Raw genomic sequence first — 22,503 nt, forward strand, 5'->3', positions numbered from 1 at the left:
GGGATTCTACTGTTTCAACAGGCCACATGCTAACATCTGCATGGGATTTTTAAATAATGATGCTTATTAAAGCACTTAAACTTGCATTATGGTAATCCTCATGACATCTTGGAGAAATAGGGAGGGCCGATTAGGTTTTTGTTTTTTCAGATGAGCAAACTAATGCCGGAAGGGCTAAAAAATGAACAACAACCATAACCCCTGCCCCCGCCCCAAATTCCAAACCCAAACAAACCAGTTTCTTGTCGGCTTATAAAGGAAATTTTGAGATCTGGAAATTAAAAGAACAAATTTGATGTCTTCAAGGTGGACAGACACAGCACCATTGTACAATGTTGTTATAAGGTTGTAATGACACACTATGGACTTGCAATCGCTACAAATTTGAGCATCAACAAGGTCTTAGACATTATTCACCACCACGTCTGGCTCACCAAGGTGGTTTCCTTTGGTTTGTGAAGGGCTGAGAGGAGCCAGCTTGCGTGTTGTTTGATGTTAGGTGGCTTGGAGGCCATGTTCTGGTGGGTGGTGCAAAGAAGTCTTGGTCTGTCATAGGCGTGACTAACTGGATTACTGAATTACTAAACACTACCTGGAATAACCCAACTATGTGCCAAAAACTACAATCTGGCTGAGGTGACAAATACACTTTGCAGGCCTGTTCCTGCGCCTGTCCTTACATTCAGAGCCCTGGTAGTATGAGCAAGCCTCCAGGATCTGAGAGAGCTGCAGATACGTCCTGTGAAAAGAGGGCACAAGGAAACGAGGGAGCCGTCATCTGCACGAGGGAGCCGTCATCTTCTCAGAAGCGAGGCTGGGTGTAGTTCAGAGTGTCTTCCTGAAGATAACTAGATATTTGTCTTCATTCTCACTTTCTTGTTTAGCGACAACACTGTTTCTTCTGCTGCAGCTTCTTCCTTCCTCTTCTCTTGTGCAACTGAGCTTTTGTTGAGACCTGAGAGCCTCCCTCTTTGCCCATCCCTCAACACCCTTCCTCTCCCCTGGATCCAGGGCCTGTGATTGGGCCTGAAGTCAGCCTCCACTTCCCATATGCTGCCCAGTGTGGTTGGCGGTTTATCCTTCGTCATTCAAAGCTCTGTGAAACCTCCCTCCAGTGCATTTAGAGGCACCCTATGGTTCCCTACTCCACGGGCTGCTCGCCAAAAATACTTTCATGTCTGCACACGATAGGCACTCAGTAGATATTTCTTAAAGGACAAGATGGTTGGAAGATGAAGGAATGCTACTTGTTACTCTTTCGAACTCTTTGCTCCCCATCTTTTTCTCCATTCCTCTTATTCCTTCTGAGATACTCAGTTTCATCCTTCAATATTCAGCCCAAAGGTGAAATATTGAGCAATAGGTATTTAAATCACTGTGAATAAGGATGAAGAAATTATTCTTACTTTTAAGATGGTGGTGGAGGAATGCCCCCTTGTTTAGCGTTGGGGAGAAATATAATCATAATGGCCAGCTTTGGTAAGAGAAGTGAATGTTTTTCTTAAAGACACATTATCAGTCTCATTTCTACAAAATCAATGAGAGCACTTTTGATGCATTGAAAGTTTGATGCTTTAAGTTTTACAAAGCAGTTTGGGCAAACACTTCAGTTCAGATTTTCTTGATGGCTCTGTAAATATGTAGGCAGGTGTTGCATAGCCTTTGGTCGGTCAAAGAATCAAGGTGCTCTTGGAAGAGTGCAAAAGGCATCTGGAAGCAGAGGAGCTGGGCTGGGTTTAAGGGAGAAACAGGTTCTAGGAGCAGAGCCTACTTACCCTGGGGAGAGAGTCATACCAGCAACTTCTGACCCCAGGGACATGAGATGAAGGACAGGAAGAGCCTCAAGCATGGGGACACAGGGTCCCATGCATTCAGGCTCTGGGCTTGTTGCGGCAGGTAGGGCTCTGATCTTCAGGGAGGGGCACTAGACAAAGTGGAACTAGGTGAAGTACTGATGTGGGATCCCTCAGTCAGTGGGGTCAATGCAGGAAGGTGAACAATGTGGGAGCTCAGAGGTCAGTGCTGGGACCCTGCATCTCAGGTCAGGGTGGCAGCAAGGGCAACCAGAGGGAGCGCCCTGACTTGAGGAGAATTGCATTGCAAATGGAGGCTATGAAGTATTACATGCATCACTTTACCATCCAGGGGAAAGAAGGAGGTGGAAAAGGCCAGGAAAGGAGGTAAAAGTGGTAACTCTGGCATCAGACCTCCTTGCTTTAAATTCCTGCTCCGGCTCTTACTAGCTGTGTCTCTAAGCAAGTCAACTCACCACTTTGTGCCTGTTTCTTCATCTGTAAAAAGAGCTATCCTCCTAGCAGGTGCCTCGTTGTAGTTGAGGCTAAAATGACTTAGTGCGTGTAAAAGGCTCATTACAGTGAGGGTTCAATACAGTTAGCTCTTGTTAAAATATCTAGAGGCAATTGCTTTATATTTATTAAAGTAAACAACCTAGTTCAGGAGCCCAAGTTGTACCTTGAGATCTGAAAGGTCATGGCTTGTAAAGTCGTCTAAATGATGTTTATAGGTTTGACCTTCCACTCCAATAGCACTCAGGTGCCCTCGTTCTGCAGAGGAGGTGGGGCTCAGAGTTTCCCCACAAACACTGTACTCTTTGTTCTTCCTCCTCTTGACCTTCAAATGCCTCTAGATAGAGTCTTGGTTCTTCCTTTTCGCTTTCTGTTTTTTTCAAACCACTCCAAATTCCTGGCCTGCCTAGCCCTTTGACCTCATTGCAACTCTCTTAGCTGAAAAGACTGCTTCTCCTTTCCAAGACTAGCTCAAGAAGCCCTTTGTGACTCACTTGAGTGCAGAGTTTGCCTACAGCCTCGCTCCTCCAAGTGTGGTCCTGCACCAGCAGCATTGGCATCACCTGGGAGCTTGTCAGAAAAGCAGAAGCTCAGGCCCCACCCCAGGTCTACTAAATCAGAGTCTGCATTTTAACAAGACTGCCCCTGGTGACTCCTAGGTATATTAAAGTCTGAGAAACATTGTTCTAGGACCTAGGTGATGTGTATTTACCAGTAAAGTGAGCAGATTAAAAAAAATAGCTCAGTTCTGATTTCCCCAAATCAATGAAAGAAGATGTCGACCTTTCCAGAGAATTAAAACTTACTCAGGGTTTGAGGTCCTGGAATCCTCAGGGTGTTAATCGCCCAGAGGATATGTTTACCAAAAACATCCACGTGCCCTCAGGGGCTCGGGCCCATTTCCTCAAAGGCACCAGAATCATGGAGGAGAACAAATTTGTGGGTCACTAGCTGACTCTGGAGCTGACTCTTTAGCTTAGACCACAAAATGGCTGGAATATCTGTTTTGTGGCAGCCATTGAGTCACAAAGGCCAACTAAGGATTGCCTGTTTCACTGAAGCTGCCCACAGTAGAAAATGCAAGAAGATATTCTTAGCACATAGCCAGAGGAATTCAGAGGCCAAACTTCAGCATTCTGGGTTGAAATTCAGTCTACTAACAGGATAAGCCATCACACTAGATTGATTTACACAAAGACATACAGCTTTCCGGGTCCTCCACGTGGCCTGGCAGTAGGTAGACTTAGCTAGTGGGTGAGAGTCTCTGTTAGTAAGTGCTGTTCGTGTCTTACCAATATCCTCTCAGCCCAGCTCCTTCCTGCAAACACACGCCATTCTTTGTGCAAGAGCTTTTTTCTTTTGTCTGGGGAGCATACTCAGCCTGGTCAGGGACAGCTGTCAACCATGCACGAGTGGGAATTCCTGGATGAATAAATAGAGCTCCCGTGCCCCTCAAGTGGGATAACACTGAGGTCTGTCTGTACTGGCTCCCAGAGCTTCCTAAAAGGATTGCGCTCCAGTTGTCTACTGTGGTAACTTGCTTGAGGTGACACCCTCCATTGGCTGCCTCCTTTCTCTGCTCATCTCCTGGTGTGTCCTAGGATCACTTCCTAATTGATGACTTGCCCTCAAATCTGTGTCACAGGTCTGCTCCTGGGAGAAACGAACCAAGACAAGAGCAACAGACTTGCGTTTGAATTTTGACTCTCACCATCTATCATCTGTGTGTCCTCGGGCAGGTCATTTAATCACTTTGAGGAGGGGCTTTCTCTTAATACGTGGGAACCATGAAGAGAACTATGAATCTGGAGTTTTGTTAAACTTAAATGAACTGATTATGTAAAGGGCTTAATGTAGTGCCTGACACCAGTGAATGCTGAATAAATGACAGTTATGATCTCAGTAATTGTCCACATTCACTAACCAGGAAGAGCTAATCCCTGGTGAAAAGGGATTCTGCTAAGAATGCACTTCTAAGTCCTCTACTTTTCTTTAGAGAGTAGCCTTTGGGTGTTCCGATTTTGTTCCCTTTCAGAACTCTCCTTCCTTTGGTCTTCTCAGTCCCTCATTCTGATCTTGGGGTGAAATAGAGAAATGATGAATAACTTGAAGTGAGTGGTCAAGCCTATTCACATAGGTTCATAGTTTATGACAATGGTCTGAATAGGTTTAACTACATGGTAGGTATATTTTCCCCATACAGAATTTAAAAATTCAAGGGCCCAGAATTCTGATTCATTTATAGTTGCTCTAAATAATAAAAGGTATCCACTGGTACTGATCTACATAAAAATAGGACCTCTTCTCCTCCAAAAGTCAGGGGAGTATCCTTAACGTGTAAGCAGAGGACACAGGTGGAGGAAAGTCCAGGAGATCAGAACAAGTGTAGAGTTTTATGAAATCCCATAATTCCTATGTTTAAGAACATTCTGGGTTAGGTGGCCATTCTTAAGAACTCATCTCACAAGTTATTAGCTTCTGTCCGGACTGGTTGCATCATATGCACACAGGAAGGCAACTTTACATCTTCTGCAGATCCTTAAAAAATGTCCACATTATCATTCCATTCTGCATGGATGCATATTAAGGATTAAAGCATCATTGTGTGCTGAGGTATTTAGTATTACCCTGGGAATAACAAAGTGAGAAAGAGAGCCTGCAACAACTGATGCCTTATATATTATGACTCCGTTTAATCTTTTCTCCCTCCGTATACCATCTCACTTCCCTGACCTTTCAAGTAAGAAGTCATTCAAAGGATGCTGGAGGTAGCCTTGCTCTGAAAGGTGGCTGTTTTCATGATGTAAATACTACAGTAGGGAGAGGATGCTCATTTGTAAAAGTTATATTAAGCATGTTGGTGAGAGAGAACAGGGCCTTTGTGTATCTGAGAATGAAAGTGTATCAGTCTCCTATTGCTGCTGTAAGAAATTAGCCTAAACACGTGGCTTAAAAACCCCCACAGATTTGTTACATATTATCTTACACTTCTGGAGCTGGAAGTCTGAAATGGGTTTTATTGGGCTAAAATCTATGTATTGGCAGGGTTGCTTTCCTTTCTGGAAGCTCTAGGGGAGAAACCATCTCTTTGCTCTTTCCAGCCTCTAGAGGCTTCTGGCATTCCTTGGCTTGTGGCCATCTTCCATCTTCAAAGCCAGCAATGGCTGTTAAAGTCTTTCTCACATGGCAGCACTGTGACACTCACTCTTCCGTTTCCCTTTTCCACGTTTAAGGACCCTTGAGATTACACTGAATCCATGTAGACAATCTCTTCATCTTGAGGTTAGCTGTTTAGCAACCTGAACTCCATCTGCAATCTTAATTCTCCTTTATCACATAATATAATATATTCACAGGTTCTGGGGATTAGGACACAGGCATTTTTGGGGGCTATTATTCTACCTACCACAGAAAGCTAAAGAGCAACAGCGGCTCATACATCATAGAATTTCCTGAATTAGATGATGGACTTCTGCCCCACGCTGCACACAGTTCTCAGGTAGGTGGGAAGGGCAGCATTTAGACAGTTCCAGGCTTCACCACTGAGCAGGTGTATGATCTTGGACAAGTTGTTTAATACCTCCAAGCCCGAATGTCCTCTTCTATAAACTAGAGACAACCCCTACTTCACGGGATTATCCACAGGGTTAAGTAAGTACATAAGAGAAGGCCATTAGCTCAGTATCTAGCACAAAGCAAATTCTCCATAAGTGCTAGTTACTGGTATAAATAACCACGGGTAACATTCATTATAAAGATACAGGTAAGAGAACTATTATGTATTTTCCAGGAGTACAAAGAAAGGGCATGAGGAATAAATTACTGAATGTTTTAAGAGCTTTGTAAAATTGGAAGATAAAATGAAATTCTTGAATTATAATTTCAGCAAAGGATTAAGGAATTAAAAGAAAATTGTATTCGAAAATAATTTCAAACTTAGAAAAACTGTAAGAACAAGAATAATACAAAGAACACTGAAAACCCTTTACCCAGATTCATTTAACACTTTATCCCATTTGCTTTGTCATCTTTATCTATCTATCTGTCTATCTATCTATCCATCCATCTCTCTATCATTTATCATCCATCTAGTCTTTCTGTCTGAGTGTGTATGTGTGTGTGTACATATACACACAATTTCTTTTTGTTGAATTGAGACTAAGCTGCCTACATCATGACCTTTACCCTTAAACACTGCAGTGGGTCTTCCCTAAGAACAAGGATATTTTTTTATAAGACTACAGCAAGAGTCAGCAAATTTTTCCTGTAAATGGCCAGATAGTAATATTTTAGGCTTTGTAGACCATATATGGTCTCTGTCACACATTCTTCTTTGTTCTTTATACAATCCATTAAAGATGTAAAAAAGCATCCTAAGCTCACAGACCATAGTTTGTCTACCCTGGACGATAGTATAGTTACCTACTTCAGTATATTAAACATTGATACCCTACTCTTGTCTAATATTATGTGACCCACTGGCCATATTCCACTTTTGTGAATTGGCCCAGTGATGTCCTTTGTAGCATTTCTCTGTCTCTTTCAGAATCCAGCCTAGATCAGGTGTTACATTTAGTTGTCATAGCTCTTCAGTGTTCTTTAATGTGGACCATCTCCTTAGCCTTTCTGTGTCTTTCATGATGCTGACATATTTGGAGAATATTTTCCCTTTTTTTTCATTTTTTTAATAGACATTCCTAGTTGGGGGCTGTCTAATGATAAAATTCAGCGTTCTGATCTAAATCAGATCAGAAGGAATGATGTTGAGTCCTTTTCAGGGTATCACATCCAGAGACACATGTCCATCTGCCCTTCACTGATGATGTGAACTTTTACCAGCTGTCCAGATGTTGTCTGATTTCTCCTTGCTATAGTTACTATGCTTTCCTTTGGGTGTAATTTCACTGGAATTGTGATCCTGAGATTGGAATCTGAAGAGGAAGATACAAAATAGCTGCATAGGGTGGCATGGGCTGGACCAGGCAAAACAGGTTGAACTGCTCTGTGTCCCTGGAGCAATTACTGAGCAGTTGAAACTAATGGAATGATTCAATCTGTGACTGAACTGCATTAGTTTATTAGAATATTTAAAATAAAATTGTTTCACAGGGCTCTGCTTAGAAGTTTTCCCATTGTATGGTTTCTGCTAAGTCATTTGTATTTTACATTTGTATTTGAATAAAAATGTGAAAATAATCAGCATTGATGTGTCTGTGTTGTCGGCATCTACTTCATATGTTGCCGGATAAAAGCAGTAGATTTGATAACTGAGGGACTGGAACATAGGCAATGATTATGCCTTCTCTTCATATTTCAGCCTCACCAGTAGGAGAAGAATCACTTCAAGCCACCCCCTGCCCCACTCCCCTCAAAAGAAGTGTTGCTAACAGGGTGGGTCAGGGCCTGCTATTCCTTAGCCATGTCGGCCAAGAGAAACTGTGTCTCAAGAATCACTAGCCAAACCGTATTTCACTTCCTGACTTGTGTGCTCACATTTCTTGTTCCATGCAGTTCAAGAACATCTTGTCCTCCAACTTGTCCCATTTTGGCTTTTTTGCCAGCGACTGGGTGGGTAAAGTGGTTGGGTAAAAGGACTCAGGGTTTGCTTAGTCATTCATTTTAGATTCAAGGGAGGAGGAAGTAGAAAGTTATGCTTGAGTGTACAACTTCTGTCCCAGCAATGGTGGCCAGAGAAGCTGTGTTATTTATTGCTATGTAACAAATTACCCCAAAACAACAAACACTTATTAACTGCAGATTCTGCAGGTCAGAATTTGGGAGCCTTAGACGGACGTTCTGGCTTAAGAAACTTGTAAGGGTGCAGTCAAGATGTTGGCTGGAGCTACAGTCATCTGAAGGCTTGAGTGAGGCCCACTCATATGGTTGTTGGCAAGAGGCCCCAGTTCTCCACAGGCTGCCCAAGTGTCCTCACAAGTGATCCAAGAGAGAAGGACAGGCAGGAGCCATGTCTCTAAAACATAACCTTGAAAATGACATACCATCACTTCTACTGGATTCTTTTGATCACAAACCAATCCTGAGACAATGCAGGAGGGAACTATACAAGGGCATAAATACCAGGGGAGGGAGAATCATTGGTGGCCATCTTGGAGAATCACTACCCTAAACATCTTAAGGTGGAGAGTAGAGAATCTTGAATTGTGGTTAATAAAGCTTTTACTTAGTCTCCCAGTTGGGCATGTATGCACGTCTGTCTGTCTGTCTGTCTATCTATCTATCTCTATAGAACTTCCAAGGAAAGACTAGTGAATGGTAGAATTTGGGCTGAATTCCAAACAGTAACAAATGCAGGTTAGAGGAGGTGTAAGAGAACCACTTTGGGGACAACCAATCTTTACAATTCATACGTAGATGGTCTTTTTCATCTGATGCTGTTTAAAGCTTTAATTTAACTCACAGTTTGTATCTCTATTTTCATCATCAGTAGACATAGGGGAGGGCTACTAAATGCTTTGAGCAAAGCCAGTTCATCCAGGGAACAGCGTGGAAAGAAGTAGAACTGCCCAGGTACCTCTTGTTGCTTCTTGGAGTATATACATCTTAGCTTGCATATACATCTTAGTAACTCTACATTAACTGACCAAGGTCTTAATTTTCAAGCTTTTCTCGAAATTCAGCCCACACTGGAGGTCTTGCTGTCCTCTACACACCCCAGATTATTCTTCTGTTTGAAATATCCTTTCCTTCATCTCTGATTAAAATTCTCTTAATCTTTCAAAGTCTATGGCAAATACTACCCATTTCATGCAATCCCCAAAGTGAAGTAACCTCTGCATTCTTCTGGGTCACCATGATGTTTTCTACTGCCCTTTAATAGCACTGGTGATGACAATGATGAGGATAATAATAGTCATATTAACACAGGATGCACAAACAATTCAGTAATTTCCATTGCCAGGCATTGTGCTAAGCAGTTTATTTGCCTCCAACATATTATGAATCAGGCATCATAATTATCCTCAATTTGAGAATAAGAAAATTGAGATCCTAGAAGGTGAAGTAATTTGCCCAGGACCACATACTAATAAGCTATAAAACAAGGTTACAAATGCTTGAGTCAAAGCCTATACTTTTTTTTAAATGCCAAATCAATTGTTTTAAATTTATACATGTTGTAACAATTATATTTTTAGGGGAACTTATTTAAAGGAAATGTACAGATTTTAAGTGTACAATTCAGTGAACTTTAATAGGAATTTAAGTATCAACCCAATCAAAATATCAAACATTTCTATTACTCCAGAAAGTTCCTTTATGCCTCTTTTTGCCAATTCCCTCCCCAACAAAAAGGGGTAAGCATTGTTATGATTTCTATTGCCATAGATTAGTTTTGTCTGTTTTTTAATTTGCTATAAACAAACTCCTACATTATGTACTGTTTTGTGTCTGATTTATTTCATTAAAAATAATTTTTATTGAGAGTGATCTGTGTTTTGCATATCAGTAGTTTATTCTTTTTTTTTTAATTATAGAGTCGTATTCTATTATATGAAAAAGACACAATGTTTTTCCATTTTCCTGTTGATAGATATTTGGGTTGTTTCCAGTTTTTGGCTATTATGAATAAAGTTGCTATGAACATTCTTATGAGCAGCTTTTTGTGGACATATGCTTCCATTTCTCTTGGAAATTCCGAGGTATGGAATTTCTAGATTATAGTATAGGGGTATGTTTAGCTTTCTAAGACTTTGTCAAGGTGGTTTTTTCTTTGCCAGAGAAGTTGCATGATTTTACACTCCAGAAATAGTCAAGAGTTCTATTTGCTTCATATCTTTGCCAACATTTGGTGTCGTCCTGTTTTTGATTTTAGCTATTCTAATGGGTGTGAAAAGGTACATTGACCAAAGCCTTAACTACTGCCTGATATTGCCATGACCCTTTTTAAATTTAAACCACGATACAGTTACTTTGGTACATATTTGCATCTCTTGCTAGATTATTAGCTCTCATATAACTAAAATATTATCTTATCATTTTTATTGTCCTTCAAAGGCCTAATGTAATGCCTGAATTGGAAGAGGTGTTGAATCAATGTTCAATAAATTTTGCCTTGGAATACTTTCTCTGCATTTTTTAGGTCAAAAGTGTAGAAAAGTGCTAGCCATGGTGAGAGGAAGAGTGAAATAGTTAATACGGCAACGTGTGTCTGGTGATATATCCCAGGGCGCACTGGCAAGATCCAGGGTCAGCCTAGACGAAAGGAGGTTAAAAAATAAGATTCTAGGGCTTAGATCCCTCATTGTGCATCAGAATCATCTGGAGAGTTCTGAAAAAGTTCAGCTTCCTTGGCCCTAAGGCAGTTATTTGGGATTCTGTTGGTCTGGATGTGGGTCTAGTCATTGATCTTTCATAAATGTTCCCTAGATCCTTCTACTGTACAACTAAAGTCATGAACCACTGCCCTCAGTAGAAGAAAGTGGAGAAATGAGAGGTTAACCTTTACAATGATCTAGTCCATTTGTTCCATACAGATAACAACCTGAGTATGTCTCCTTCCAGGAGGGAGATTATCATGTTTAACCATATCCATAAATGAAATTACAGTTGAATAATTGTTGAGTATCTTCTTTATGCTTTGATCACCAATAACCTGTCATGCCAAAGAATCATGAGGGCATAGCAAAATTGTGCTAATATCAAAGGCATTGTCCATGGTCTCTTAATAAATTCACTTCTTGAACCCCTAAAAGATGGCTACTCCAAACATGAATTCCCAACATTGTCAAAATAATTTGAGCCTAGATGTGACAATCAATGAAAAATGAAACAGAACTGGAGGAATTTAACTTGGTTTATCAAACACTAGCCAATATTGAGTGTTTGATGCAAAATTAAGAAATGGAGTCGACATATTTTTAATTAACATTTAACTAGATGTTGTGTTTGAGCTGTAGGTCTAAGAGACCTCTAGTCCGGTTTTTCCAGAGGGCCTGGCCCTGAACTTGACTCCAGAGTATTCATCTTCACACAGTTGCTGAATGTGGTTCAGTAAAGGTGTAACCAGACCTCACCCCACTCAATGAGAACAGATCTTTCATTAGAACAACTCTACAAGTAGGAAAAGGAGGCTCCCTTTAGAACGCTCCCATGTATTTGCTTTCCTCTTCCATGGGACAATTGTTCTTTGATTTGAGATTTCTGTGAGGTGGACATACCAGAGCTGGAACAATGCTTCCTCAGTTCTCCCTCAGGTTTCTTCTCCTCACTTCAATCTTTGTTATTTCCTTGGAGGACAGAGGGGAGTGCCAAGGAAGAGGAACAGGGAAAAGTAGAGGGGAAGAGAAAGAAGGAAAGAAAGGTGCTGAGAAGGAAGAGAAAGAAAACAGTTGTGTGTGCATGTATACATAGGCACACATAGAAGAGAGAGTTTGGTTGACTGTAATGAAGAATTAGAATCAGAAACGGAAGTAGGAGGATCCTTACACATCGTATAGTTCAACACCCTCATTTTACAGATGAGAAAACTGAGTACAAGAAAGCTTAAAGGATTTATACAAGGTGATGCAACAAGTCAGGCGGAGAGCCGTAAGAGAGAACTCAAGTGTCCACTTCCACCTCCTCCTAAGTATTTCCTAATACTTCATCAAGTCTCTAAGAAGAAATAGCCTTCTGCCTCCTCCTCATCACCCAGCCATACAACTTGGAGCCTGAAGGGGCATTTCAACAAAGTTGAATAGACAGTTTGTTTGTGTAGGGGGTGTCTAAGCATGTGGTGGGTGGGGACAGTGAAAGGAGGCATTGTGCTAAGGAGAAGATCAGTTTTTACCTGACTAGAATATAAAATTTAGTCAAGTCTTCAAACTTTCCCAAGGCAGAGTTATAGAAAAGGAAGAGATATAACACTTCTGATAATTAAATGGCAGTCCTAAGAGATCAGTCATGTCTTCAGAGGCTGCATTGCAAGATCACTAATAACAGTGACACTAATGTGTTTGGGTTACACTTAGCAATCTGGGTGTTTAATTCACTTCAACCATTTGTCCTGGGTCACCAGAGGTTAACAAGCCAGTAGTGAACATAAACGTAATTGTATTTTTTTAGGCTAAGTCCACAGTTTGAAGAGCAAGGACAAAGCCCCATCAATAATCTTTTCTTTCTTCTAGAGGCAAGAGGTCCACGTTGAATAAATACACTGATACTCACTGTTGTGTTTGAAGATCCTTATGGTTGCACCTGAGAGTCGGGCCCCAAGCACAAGAGATGCATGGTTTAACTCATCACTTAAAATGAGGCATCCCTGCTCAGAAAACAAGCACAGAAAACACAAGCCGATAAATAAAATTAAGGAAAAACATGGGAACAGGAAGACACTTCAAGTCATATAACATAGATTCCTAAAATCCTCTTTAATTTTAAAAGGCCAATTGTTTAACCTGGTGCCTATACGGATACAATCCAGTAGAGCAATTAGCTAATGGAGATGGGGATTGTTTTAAGGGATTACATCTTTAATCATTTGCACATTGTTTTCAGCAGAGAAGGTCATTCAAGATCTTGGTTAAGCACCAACTAGCATTTTCTAAACGATTGATGCTTGACAGGAAAATTGATATATTTTTGAGTGGGGATCTTTGACCTCAGGCTGGATTATTTGAGATGGTTTTGGTGCACTCCTTCTGGAAGGCAGGGGTCTTGTCTGCAGGACATTTCAAGCTCTTGTTTTCTGATTCTCATTCTCCACTATATTGACATCCATGACATATTCCTGTGGTAGTCATCCTATTTTATTTGGTGTGTTGTATCCCCCACTAGACTATAAACTACATAAATTTACAAGGCACAGGCCTTTCTCATTTTTGTATGCCTGGTATCTTGCCTCATACGAAGATATAGTAGATTCTCAATAAATGATTTATTGAATGAATAATTGAATGAATGACACAGGCAAAATTTTTTGTCCAAATAAATGCTCAATAAGTGTTTTTTAGACTGCAAGTGAGGACTTGGGAGCCTAAAAATTGATCTTGCTAAACTGTCTTCAAAGATGAAATTTGACCCACATCTAGGGCTGCGATTCTATAAACAGAATATCATGATGAAGAGATTTACTGCACTAAGCTGGTATATTTATTAAAAAAACTGGTTTAACCAAGGACCTGCTCAGAGTTATAATTCTCAGGAATAATACGGAAGAAGACAATTATGGCAGCAAATTCTTACCTTTCCAACTAGTGCAGGGATATTCATGGAGTTAGTTGCAAATCCCATCCCAAAGACCATAGCTGCTTCTACATTCAGGAACTTAGCCACAAGGTCCTCCAACTCTGTATGCTTATCCAAGGTCCCTGCACATGAAATGATAGGATGAGTGAGTCTTCTCTTTTCCAAAAGTCTAAGACTGAAAACTCAAATTCCAGTCCATACCCATCACCAAAAGACATGTAGAAGAGTGAGCAAAACAGATATATTTGCTATGGCCCCAATCTAGAAACAACCCAATTGGCCATCTACTGTAGAATGGATAAATACATTGTGGGGGTATTTATATAGTAGAATTCAACACAGTGATGAGAAAGGACAAACTACTGCCCCACACAGCAACATGAAAAAAATCCACAAATATGTGTTTGAGTGAAAGAAATAAGGCACTTATACACTCATGCAGGATGTTTGTAAATTTACAAACGGACAAAACTGACCTATAGCGTTAGAAGTCAGGATAGTGGTTACTTTTGCTGGGAGCATAAGGAGAGATTTGAGAGTCTCTAAATGTTTTGTTTCTAGGTCTGGGTGCTGGTTACATGGGTATGTTTGCTTTGCGAAAATCCATCGAGCTGTATACCTACGATGGGTACACTTTTCTATATAAATATTTTACAATGCAATAAATTGACAAAAAATACCACAGTTCCTCTTTCCTCTCACCCTGCATCCCACAGATAATTAGTTAAATTATAAGCCCCTCAAAGGTTCCCCACACCTAAATGCAAACAGATTCCATGACTTCCATAGATACTAATAAATCTAGTTATAATTTATGGAATCTTTGGAATGTGCTAGATTTCAAAACCTACTATTTAGGTTATCTCACTTAATCTCATGATCCCAATAATGCAGGTATTATTACTTTATAGATAAGAAAACTGAACTGCAGAGGTCACAGATAAAAAGCAAGAGAGATAATCTACTCTAACTCCAAAGATCTGCAAGCTTTTACCACTCTGCCACGTTTTATATGCTCCCTCTCTGATTCCTTCTTGTACATAAGCCCTTGTGCCTAACTGAGAGCAGGTATTAATGCACCCCATATTTTCCTGTTTGCTATCACTCCAACTTCTAGATGTGCACTGTCCAATATGGTAGCCACTAGCTACATGTGTTTAGTGCGGTAGAGGAACTGAGTTTTAAATTTTATTTAATTTTAGTTAGTTTAAATTTTAAACCTGAAGCACTGTAAAGTATTTCCTCTAAACTTTATTATTTTGGTAGGATTATATTCCACTTATTTCACTTTAACCAATGAAAATTTAGTGTCTGAACTGAGATGTGCTGTAAGGGAAAATATACGCCATTTTTTGAAGGCTTAGTACAGCAATAAAAATAATGTAAAATAGCTCATTAATATTTTTATATTGATTACATGTTTAAATGATAATATTTTGGATATATTGGGTCAAATAAAATGTATTATGAGATTAAGTTTATTTTTTTAACTTTTTTAAATGTGGCTACTAGGAAAATTTAAATTACTTGTGTATCTTCCATTATGTTTTTATTGGACACTGCTGCTCTAGATGATACGCTTAACAGAAGATTCCTGGTTGCCTTTCTTCTCAAACCAGAATTTATTTCTCTCTCAAATGATCAGAAACCATAGTAAAACAAGTATTCTAGCAGAGTCAATTTTATTCAAGATTTGGGGGAAAAAGTTAAAAATTTAAATTATAACTTGAGAGTTTTTATTATCAAAGATATATTGTAGAGTAAGAAGAGAATCTGAAATTTAAAGATAAAACATGGGCACACAATCATTTATCAGATTTGTTTTTACCCAACAGGAACCGCATCCCGGAGGCAATGGCCCCAAGAATAGGTAATGAAAAGACCACTGGCCTGGGCATGAGGAAACTTGGGTTCTGGCTCCAGCTCTTCCGCTAACCACCTGAGAAGCCTCTGGCTACCTCTCCTTGAAGTTTCTGGAGAGTTTGGGAGAGGTCTTGTTTTAGGCTTCTCTGATGTTGGGAGCTCTCTTTCCTCCATAGAATGGTCTTCTTGCAGCTCCCACTCACTCTTTGAGATCCACCTAACATGACATCTTTTCTTGGATGCTGTTCTCAGTTTCCCAAGGAAAAACTGGTCATTTCCTCTTCTGAGATCGCGTAAGCTTCATCACATAATGATTATAGCATTATTAAATTGAACTGAGGATGTTCATGGGACAATCTTCTTTATTACAGAATGAGACCTCACTGTGCAGATACTGTATGTGAGATGTTCGTCTTGACAACTACAGTGCCTAACACAGTACTGGCACACAGTAGGTTGTTGAGTTGCAGGGTGTCTTTTGGTAGAGAATGAAGCCAAGACTGAGCCTAGAGTAGGGCAGGGCACAGGGAAGAAGGTCAAGAAGCCACGTGATGCCAGGGCAACAGGGTGACTAGGCAGTGACCACCAGCTTGAAAACACTCATACCTGAAGAAAGCCTCCAACAAGGATGGAGGATGGCCAAACTTTGTCGACTTGGTAACTTTCCCCATGAGCCTTTCCTGCCCAGAGGGTCAGGGGACAACTGTTTCCTGGCCTAGTCACCTAGAAGTACATGAGCAGAAGTTCACAATGAATCTTTATTATGTCTTCCTCCACCTTCGTCTTCCCTAAATCTGCCATCACATGGGTTTACCTATAACAGTTGCATCACTAAAACTCCTTAGGATAATATGGGATGTGTTATAAGCAATGAAACAGTCAATCAACTAATGAGAAGTGAGTATCTCTAAGAACATCCTGAAAAATTGCCCACTACGATGTCTCTATTATTAGCCCTGGCTTAAACAGAGGGAGAAGAGAGGAAGTGCAGGTATCCATATGAGGTCTCCAGATACCAGCCTTCTTCTGGATTTCCAGTGGTCAGGTGGTTAGTAAAGTAATTTTCAGATATACCAATTTCTATGACCAGATGTCTCACAGCTGAGTTTATGAGTGGTTTTGCATTTAGGAGTTACCTTCATTTGTAGAAAACAACAGTTTCTACTCCCAACCCACATTATCGTGGAATTTCACTGTTTAGCATTCATAGTTCAAATTTCATAAACAGATTTGAGAAATTCCCAGGATGGCTGGGCATTTTCTACTTCAAGAAGCCATGACTTTAAAAGTTAGACTTGGCTGGTCTGGAGTGGAGTGGGGTTCATTAAGGAATAATAAAAGTATGACTCCTTTATATTAATCGAGTGCTGCTTTCTTCCTCCTCGTCTTCACATTCAAGAAATAAAAATTAGGAAGACCTTAGGGAAACAAAGCAGTCACTAGAAGCTTAACCAGCTTGCTTTCTATAAACATTCAGGCCCTACCCTGATTGAATTGAGGTGACTGAGTCATGTCAAGTTGCAGTTGGTGGTCTGAGTACTTGAGTAGTTCTAGAAATTAGATTCAACATTTTGTCTTTGGTGTATAAAAATGGGTATTTTTTAATCCCAAGAGAGCATGGCTATAGTCCTAACTAAAGGTACAAATAAATCCACAATAATTTTTATTTCCATTTCTCTCTATGACTTTAGTCTTTTCCTTAGTCTTTTTATCAATAAAAACCTGATTCAGGAAATAGTACCAATAATATGTTTATGGACGACATACTTCTGCTGGATTTTTATTGATATCTACTGGCTCATACTCTTTAGGCAAAACGTAAAGATTGCTGGCCTTAATATTGATGCTGATTAGTTGTAAAGAGTATGGGTGTTATTAACAAGCCTGTTTCACAACCACCATTTCTCTGTGTGGAACATGTGAAGATTATTTTCCAAACTGTGATGTAGTCACTTCTCGTCCAGAATATCCTGTTTGTGGGTTGTTCCTTAGACCTGATCTAGAAGCAGGCTGTCATGGATCATGGCAAGCTGCCAGTTGGCTCAACTGGCTATTCAGTTGTTCCCATGGCTATCAGTCTACATGTGAGCCATTTTGCTTGAACTGGTGAATCTTGCCTTAAAACCAGAATCAATTCTTCTACCTAAAGGATTCTACCTTTCAGCTCATCACCCAAAAGCTCTTAGAATACCCTCTTTTCTTCCTTATTCCATGTGTGTCCAATCTGGTGGGTAGCCAGGCACTATTTAGCCTTTTGTTTCTAGAGAGATTCATGATATAGGGCCCAAAGTGGAAATTGCTTCCGTTCTGTCTTTGGAAAAACCTTACACAAGTTGAAGGGATTATACTAGATGTACCCAAAAGAGAGAAATCAGAGTATCTGGGAAGCAGAGAGGGTGAGGGGGATTTGATCAAGACTGGGGTCAATCAATCCATGTACATCTCTTGGTGGTAGCTGCCTAGGGACAGCTGCAAGGTGCATGAGGGTAGCTTGAATGCTAGACACTGGGCTTTCTATCCTCACCAGGCTCTCCTCAGCCCCCAGCGTGAGACAGAGACACCTGGGCTGCTGGACCATAGGGATTGTGTTCACTGAAATAGTGGGTCTCTCAACAGGGGACCAAAGACTGGGGAGACACCCCTGATGTTTGGGAGCTGCATAATACCCTAGAACCTTTGCTCTGTTTTGATGAATGACAGCCCCAACACAGACTAAAAGTAGAACAGCTAGATCAGGGATTTGATTTAACTTTAACTTGTTAAGAAACAAAAACTTGAACACTCTGCACACCTGAGTTTGTGATTCACATGGCCTTTTCATTTAATAGCTATGTGACCTTGGGAAAGTTATTGAGACTTTCTGGGTTTGGTATGCTATTTCTTAAAAGGAAGTTAGACTAAACACTAGGGACCTTGTCAACACTGAGTTCTCTGACTTCATTATTCTTTCTGTATTTCGCTTCCATTAAATGACAGAGAATTAAGCCTGGAAATGGTGCATGACAAAATGGGTAGGTTCTGCTACGTAGCATGCATGGAGATTAACATATAGGTTCCTGTGTAGTCTTTCAGTTCCAGCTCTTCACTTGTAGAGTTTATTCTACTCCTTCTTGACTAACTAAATGACACAGCACATAGGGTGTCCAGGTTGGGGTAGAGTACAAAAGAATATAAACACACGTTTGCCCTAAAGGAATAGGAAAGATACATGAAATAGATAGAAGAAAAATAGGAGAAGCCTGGATAAATTCCTTGACTCTGCAACTCAAGTCTTCTCAGTGCTGCAAGCCAACACTTGGTGAAAAGTCAGGCCACACGTTTAGGTTATGTCCTGTGTATTAGAAGAAACACAAGTGCCAAGATGATAAGTGACTTCAATTAAACCTCCATCTAACTCTTTTGCATTGTAAGGAGGGTATAGAATAGAGGGGTAAGTATTACATTTCTGTTAAGTAGTACTTTTGCCATTTGAAATGCTCCTGTTCCCACAGACAATCACCTGAATGTAGAAAGTTAGGGGTAGACATCGATGATGTCCTCGATCTTCCTCAAGTTGATATCAATGGCTTTAAAGGATATATACAGGTGCCCATGTCATTGAAAGTTAATCTGTATGCTTAGTATATTTGGATGTAACAGGAGCTTTAGTCTAAATGAAGTAAAAGAGACTAAAGTTTGATGTATGCTGATGGGCACTGGATTTGGAAATCTGGCAATTCCTATTAAATCCAGAGGATTCTTCTTCCCAAGTTGCTATGACCACAAGTACTTGTCAATGTCAACAAACTTTTCATAGAGGGCCGGAGAGACTATATACTCTCTGTTGCAACTATTCATCTCTGCCATTATAAAATAGAAACAGTCACAGACAATACACAAAAGAATGAGTGTGGCTGTGTTCCAACAAAACTTTATTTATGGACACTGAAATTTGAATTTCATATAATTTCACGTCACAAAATATTATTGTTATTTTTATTTTTTCAGCTGTAAAAACTATTTGTAATTTGAGGACAGTATGAAAACAGGGTCAGCTGGGTTAGTTTGATGACCCCTGATGTAGACAGTCTCTGGTTTTAGCTGTGAACAGTATGAGGTAGTGCAAAGAGCTCTTCAGTAGGACTCCACAGAACTGCTGTCTAGCCTTAACTTCTCAAACTACTGACTACATGAACATTGGCAGGTCATTAAAAAATCCCTAGGCTTCATGTGTCTCATCTTATGGTATTCGTGTAGATGAAGGGAAGGCGGTAGATGATCGACATATTCTGAAATTCTATGAGTTTCAACTTTGTTCAATCATCCCAGGTGTTACCTTGCTAGCAAGTATTATACTTAGGTAAAATGATGGGCATATCTTCTTGAATTGATATGCTTGCTGCCTTTGTTGAGCCTACGGGGCCAAATTCTACACTTGCAGAAACATCCCTGCTAGTCAAAATCTGCTACGCTGTAATTTCTATCACAGCCAAGAGAAGGGCAATTACCTTGTCAGAACTCTAACAGGTATCAAGAAATTGCCAAGACTTTCAGAAACCAAGATACACTTTTGTTTTCCTACTCCCAAACAATTCCTCTGAGAGCCCCTCTTCCCTTACAAATACTCTTAAAGGAAAATAAAGAGGCTTGAGAGAAATGTAATGTTATCTCATTAAATCAGAATTTACAATAATTTGGTCTGAGAGGAACTGGCACTGCTTATGAAGAAAGGTTTTTCTGTGTGAATTAACAAGGTAAAACTAATTGGGATGGGGATGTTTACAGCCTAATGGAATCCACTGCTTTAAAGCATGTTTATAGCATATATTTGCATAAAAATGTGTTAATTAAACTTGCTTTTTTTATTTAAGAAAGCAAGATCTCTACTTGGTAGCAATTTCCGAGAAACTGCTCATACCTAGAGGAAGCTGAAGGTCATAAGCTGATGTTTATTTGAAATATGCTTTAATTTAGATGTTTTGCAAATTCAGGCTAGCCCCTTTTTCAATAGCTCAGGTTAACAAGACTGCACATTTCTTGGATCTAGCTACAAATATGAGAGAGATACACAAGAAGAGCCTTGATAATTTGAATTATGATAGCAGAGAACTTGTCAGGAAGATAAAGAGAGAGACAAACTAATGATTAAGGACAATGTTCTCAAACTGAGAAATAGAAATTTCAGCAAATTTGTACATTACAACTAACATGAAAATCACATCTGAAACTTGAGAATGGAAAAGGATTTCCTATTATATCCAGTTGCATTGATTCCTAAGTCAACCTGTCCTTTCTGATGTCTTTAAGATGAAGATATTTGAAGGATACATCTGGAAATTGCAATTATTCTTTGAATGAATGTTCTCACCTAGACTGTTTATTCAGTAAGCATGCTATTTAGCTTTCCCTGATGAGATGAACCAAGCACAAGGTTTTCCTTCTCAAAGGAAGGAAAGTCTCCAAGTAGAGATGAGCTTTCATTGGCACAGAATTAGTCTTGTGTTGTTCCATGAGTTTGTTTTCTTAGAAGTGATCTTCTGACTACAAGTGCTAGATGAAACTATGGAAGCACAAAGGGCTTCTAGAGTCTATGTATTCAAATAATATGCTGTTACTACATGTCCGCTCTTAACCATTCAGTACTCAGGGAAAGAAAGACAAAGAAGCTACACACCATTACAGAATAAAAGCAGGGGAGGAGGAAGAAAGGAAACAAAAGCTTCTATCTAGCATGCCTGAGTATAAACCTCCCCGAATTTGGAAATCTGGACTAGGAATTGCATCAGGATACACTCACAGATCAAAATCAACTTGTTTCACTGGTTTTCTGGGGTGTATATCACCTACTTTCCCGTTTTTATTAATAGACTCCATCTCCCAGGTGTATGTGATGTTCACTTCATACCAAGCAAAAGACCATTGCGTTTTAGAAAATTTTTGACTAAGTCAGCCAGGCTAGATCATGTCCAACGGTTCCCAAAGTGTGATCCCCAGAGCAGCAGCATCAACATCACCTGGGAACTCATTAGAAATGCAAAATCCAGGGTCCTATTCCACACCTACTGAATCAGAAACTCTGTAGGTGGGGTCAACAACCTGTGTTTTTCCAAGTCCTGCAGATGATTCTGATGTGAGCTCAAGTTTGAGAACCACTGGTTTAAGCCAAAGAATCCACACGGCCTGCAGCAGGGTCCCTCCAATAGAATGGAAAATCTGGTCAGTCTAATTCCGTGGCACTGTCTGGAAGCACCAGAACTATTTTCATAAGACTGTGCCTTCGTTTTAAGCTCCTGTTGACTTTTAAGAAAATAATTAACCCAAGAAATATGAGATCATCGTGAAAAATTTAGAAAATACTATAAAATAAAATATAACAACCTTTATCGATGCAGATATTCATGTAAAAAATATTTTTAAAAATGGACTCATGATATACAAACTGTTCTATAACTGGTTTTATTCTCGACAATGCATTTTCAATTTTACAGAGGAGAAAATTGAGGACTAGGAAGGCACATAGCTTATCTCAGCCTCTAGCTAGTTGAAAGGAAGAACTAGGATTTGAAGTCACGTAACGTAATCCCAGAGCCTTTGCTCTCAAAGGTGGTGCTGAGTAACTACACTATAATTTCAAATGGCTCAATAATATTATGTTAAACAGATCTACCAAGTATATTTAATCAATTTCTTATTGCTGGAAACTCACTTATTTCTCCAATTTCTACTATTATGAATGACATTGCAGTGATTATCCTTGAACAAACATCTTTGAACACTTATTCAAATTTTTTAAGATAAAATTTCTCAAAAAGGGATTGCTGAGTTCAATGGCTTGCTGTTGATACATTTTCAAATTTCCCTCCAATTTACCCTATCAACAATATATAAGGGTGCCCTTTTCTTCACTCCTTTGAAACTACAGGATATTACTTTCTTTAACTTTTGCCAATCAAGTGAAAAATGGTGTATCTGTGTCTTAATCATTCTTTGGTTATCAATGGGGAAGACTATTTTCTACAGGCTCATTGGCCACTTATATTTCTTTTTACTTAATTGCCCATTTGTGTAATGGATCTACCTTTTTATGTAAAATTTTCATTAAAATATAAACTTACATATAGGAAAGGAAACAGATTGTAAGTATAGAGCTCTATGAAGTTCCAAAAGATGT

General features: G+C 39.7%; 1 protein-coding gene across 1 annotated transcript in view; it reads right to left on the reverse strand.

The window, feature by feature from the left end:
- SPTLC3 (serine palmitoyltransferase long chain base subunit 3) overlaps nucleotides 1–22,503 on the reverse strand; it is a 113,733-nt gene that overhangs the window by 57,669 nt on the left and 33,561 nt on the right. The window contains exons 4-5 of the mRNA XM_046678288.1: nucleotides 13,488–13,612; nucleotides 12,471–12,564 (exon numbers count right to left, since the gene is read on the reverse strand). Coding sequence (XP_046534244.1) covers nucleotides 12,471–12,564; nucleotides 13,488–13,612 — 219 coding nt within the window. The remainder of the gene's footprint in view (nucleotides 1–12,470; nucleotides 12,565–13,487; nucleotides 13,613–22,503) is intronic.

Source organism: Equus quagga, chromosome 12 (assembly GCF_021613505.1).
Source record: "Equus quagga isolate Etosha38 chromosome 12, UCLA_HA_Equagga_1.0, whole genome shotgun sequence".
Classification (NCBI taxonomy): domain Eukaryota; kingdom Metazoa; phylum Chordata; class Mammalia; order Perissodactyla; family Equidae; genus Equus; species Equus quagga.